Below are 2654 nucleotides of genomic sequence, written 5' to 3'. Positions count from 1 at the left end.
GGTTCATCAGAAGATGGCGTAAGCCTTGATAAGGGTTACGTTATAAAGTGCTTGTGGTATGGAAGATAACATCGCGTGAGTGCTTAAAGTGAAAAACATTTTTAAAGCATTTGACATTTATCTTTTCACAGTATGTACAATATATATATATATATATATATATATATATATATATATATATATATATATATATATATATATATATATATATATATGCTCTTATTTCCTGACCCAGGAGTGCCTCCTATTTTCATGGTGCTCCTGCAGCGCTCAGGAAGCCAGCCTCTTAACACCGAGTGTGGCCCAAATGTCATAAAGTGTAGCGATGCGTGTGTTTCTATGTGGGTAGAGTACGGAGCAACTGAAGAATAAGTATTGCGTGTCTTCATTGTGGCATTTGCATCATGGGCATAAAAGGGTCCTGGGAAGTGATGAATCGGTGTCTGTAGTAATGCTGGCGTTGCTTGATGTCCGGGGGCGTGGACGGGAATGTGTAACTCGTGTTTGTCTAGGGAGTGTGGTGTCAGATTGGCGGAGGAGTAGTATTTCAGACCGAGTTTAGGAGGGCGGGTTTCATGTATTTGCTTTGGTCATTTCAGTGTATGCGTGTTCCGTCGGTGGTACGATTTCGTGCAAGAGGGTTGGGTTACGGCCTCAGAAGGGAGATACGGCTCCAGGTTGGTTCTGGACTCGAAAGACATTCTGGGACGAAACCAACTACAGTTTACGATCAACTGAAAAGAAAAAAAAAAGTTTGGAATGTTTCACCTAGGTTCTAGACTGATGAATTCTTGCGCCAGAAGATTTCTGGAAACAGAAATGGCCTTTTTCTCTTTTGCTGAAGATTCCCTCGAAGGAGATAACCAAGGTTTCCTTTAATTACACTCTCTCCTCCCCTCTTTTTTTTTTTTTTCATGTTTTGTTCCTTACAAGGGATAGATCAAAGACCGTGGCAAAGTGCCAGATGCTCTGCCTCGCTCACGAAATGCGAGGAAGATAACAGACAGGTTTTGTCTTCGCTTCTTTCCAGACAGTGACGTAGTCATCTGGAGATGATTTCTTGCGGAGGTACAGCCAGTTGGAGTACAGACTCCGAGTGATTACTTTTCTTACAGACGAAAAATTCTGGATAGGAAGCTTGAATAACAGAAGGTGAAAATGCTGCTCTTCTGTAGCCCTGCTGCTGTGTCTGTGGAGGTACAGACACAGTTGGAGACCAACAGCTGTATAGACCTCCATGGGAAACGAGGGAAGAAAGAGTCTTTGACTTTCATCCTCCTGCGAAGGCCATGTAGGTACTCGTTCTCCCCAGATAATGGACTCGGAAGATATCGCCAACAGACATATATCCACTGTGGTGAAGGGTCGTATTCAAACACTAATGACTGTGAAACTTCATTTACATCGGCGGAAGAAACTGGTTTCATTAGGGATCGGAGCCGAACCAGATAATCATGGGAGCCGTAAATGGATCCTTTTTTCTAATACGAAATGTTTGCTGTAAAACACACAGCACTTCAAAAGGAGCGGCGGTTCTTTACAATCTAACTCGACAACAGAAAGAGGGGCATCACCCCGTCGAAGTGACCAGGGAAAGTAACCATTTATCCCAGTCTTCCTTAAAGGTCTTGGCGACCATCCTCTTAGCCACAGGAAACCAAAGTATTGAAACCAACGTCACCTGTGGAGCTCTTAGAACCTAGATGGGTATAGACAATCGGAATATTTTTACACGGGCTTTCTCTCGCAATGTTATTGCACTATATGACACAATATAGTCTGTCCTGATATTTAGTATTGCTAAAGACCAAGCATCGCTTAGCTTTCCTTTGGCTCTTATGGGTTTACAACACTGACCCGCAGTTGACCCTTGTGAGAAGAGAAAAATCAAGACGTGGATGACTCTTGGCCCACTCATTGTGGATGATAATGGTACCGAGAAGTGGATCTGTTGTTGGTGGTCATGGTGCGTGTGTGGGCGTGGGGTTAACGCCCGTCTAGGGCTATATGCGAAGGTCCGCGCGCGTCACTCGTTTGTCTTGTTGTGGAGTTGAATTGCCCAGTCAACCTGCAACTGAACATTCCAGGTAGGGTTCCATGATTGACCGGAGAGAGAGAGAGAGAGTGAGGAATAAAGATGGTAAAGACATGACCAATCGGCAGAGGAAACGTAATGGATGGTGTTAGTCTGGCAACCACTGGATCATCGTCATTGGACATTGTCTGGAGTGGCAAAAATATGATCTTATTGCTAAGCTTTGATGGGGGTACCACATGCATCTACTTTATGTCTTCCTCTTTTCCCCCTCCTTATTGTAAGGGTGTGGTTCACCTTGTGAGTGGTCCACTCTTCCTCTAGTGAAGTTTGCGTCTAACATGTTCGCCGAAAGAGCATTAGAATCGAACCACCTCGTAGATGCACGTGCCATTGTCTGTCTCCTGGTTAATATCAACGATTGTATGTGAGGATCTCATCTTGGAGTAACTGAGACTCTCCTCCAGGTCCTGTTGGAGTGAGCTGACGTTTATGTGTCATGAGGTGGCAGGGGAGGGCCGCTCCTGGAGGATCGTGGTCAGGGTGATGGTCTCGGAGGGCCGAAGAGCCGAAGTTCTGTACCTTGAGACGCTGGAACGGACGGAGCGAAGGGAGTCCA

The 2654-nt window shown here is 45.1% G+C and overlaps 1 protein-coding gene across 1 annotated transcript in view; it reads right to left on the bottom strand.

Moving 5' to 3' along the window:
* Positions 1–219: 219 nt before the first annotated feature.
* The window catches only part of LOC139753411 (neuropeptide CCHamide-1 receptor-like), a 10298-nt gene continuing 7863 nt past the window's right edge, over positions 220–2654 (bottom strand). Inside the window, exon 3 of the mRNA XM_071669883.1 lies at positions 220–2654. This exon is cut by the window's right edge and continues 598 nt beyond it. Within this exon, the coding sequence (XP_071525984.1) occupies positions 2533–2654 (122 nt within the window). The 3' untranslated portion in view covers positions 220–2532.

This window comes from Panulirus ornatus, chromosome 14 (assembly GCF_036320965.1).
Source record: "Panulirus ornatus isolate Po-2019 chromosome 14, ASM3632096v1, whole genome shotgun sequence".
NCBI lineage: Eukaryota > Metazoa > Arthropoda > Malacostraca > Decapoda > Palinuridae > Panulirus > Panulirus ornatus.
The sequence above is the reverse complement of the archived record's forward strand: the minus strand, read 5'-3'. Positions and strand labels throughout refer to the sequence as shown.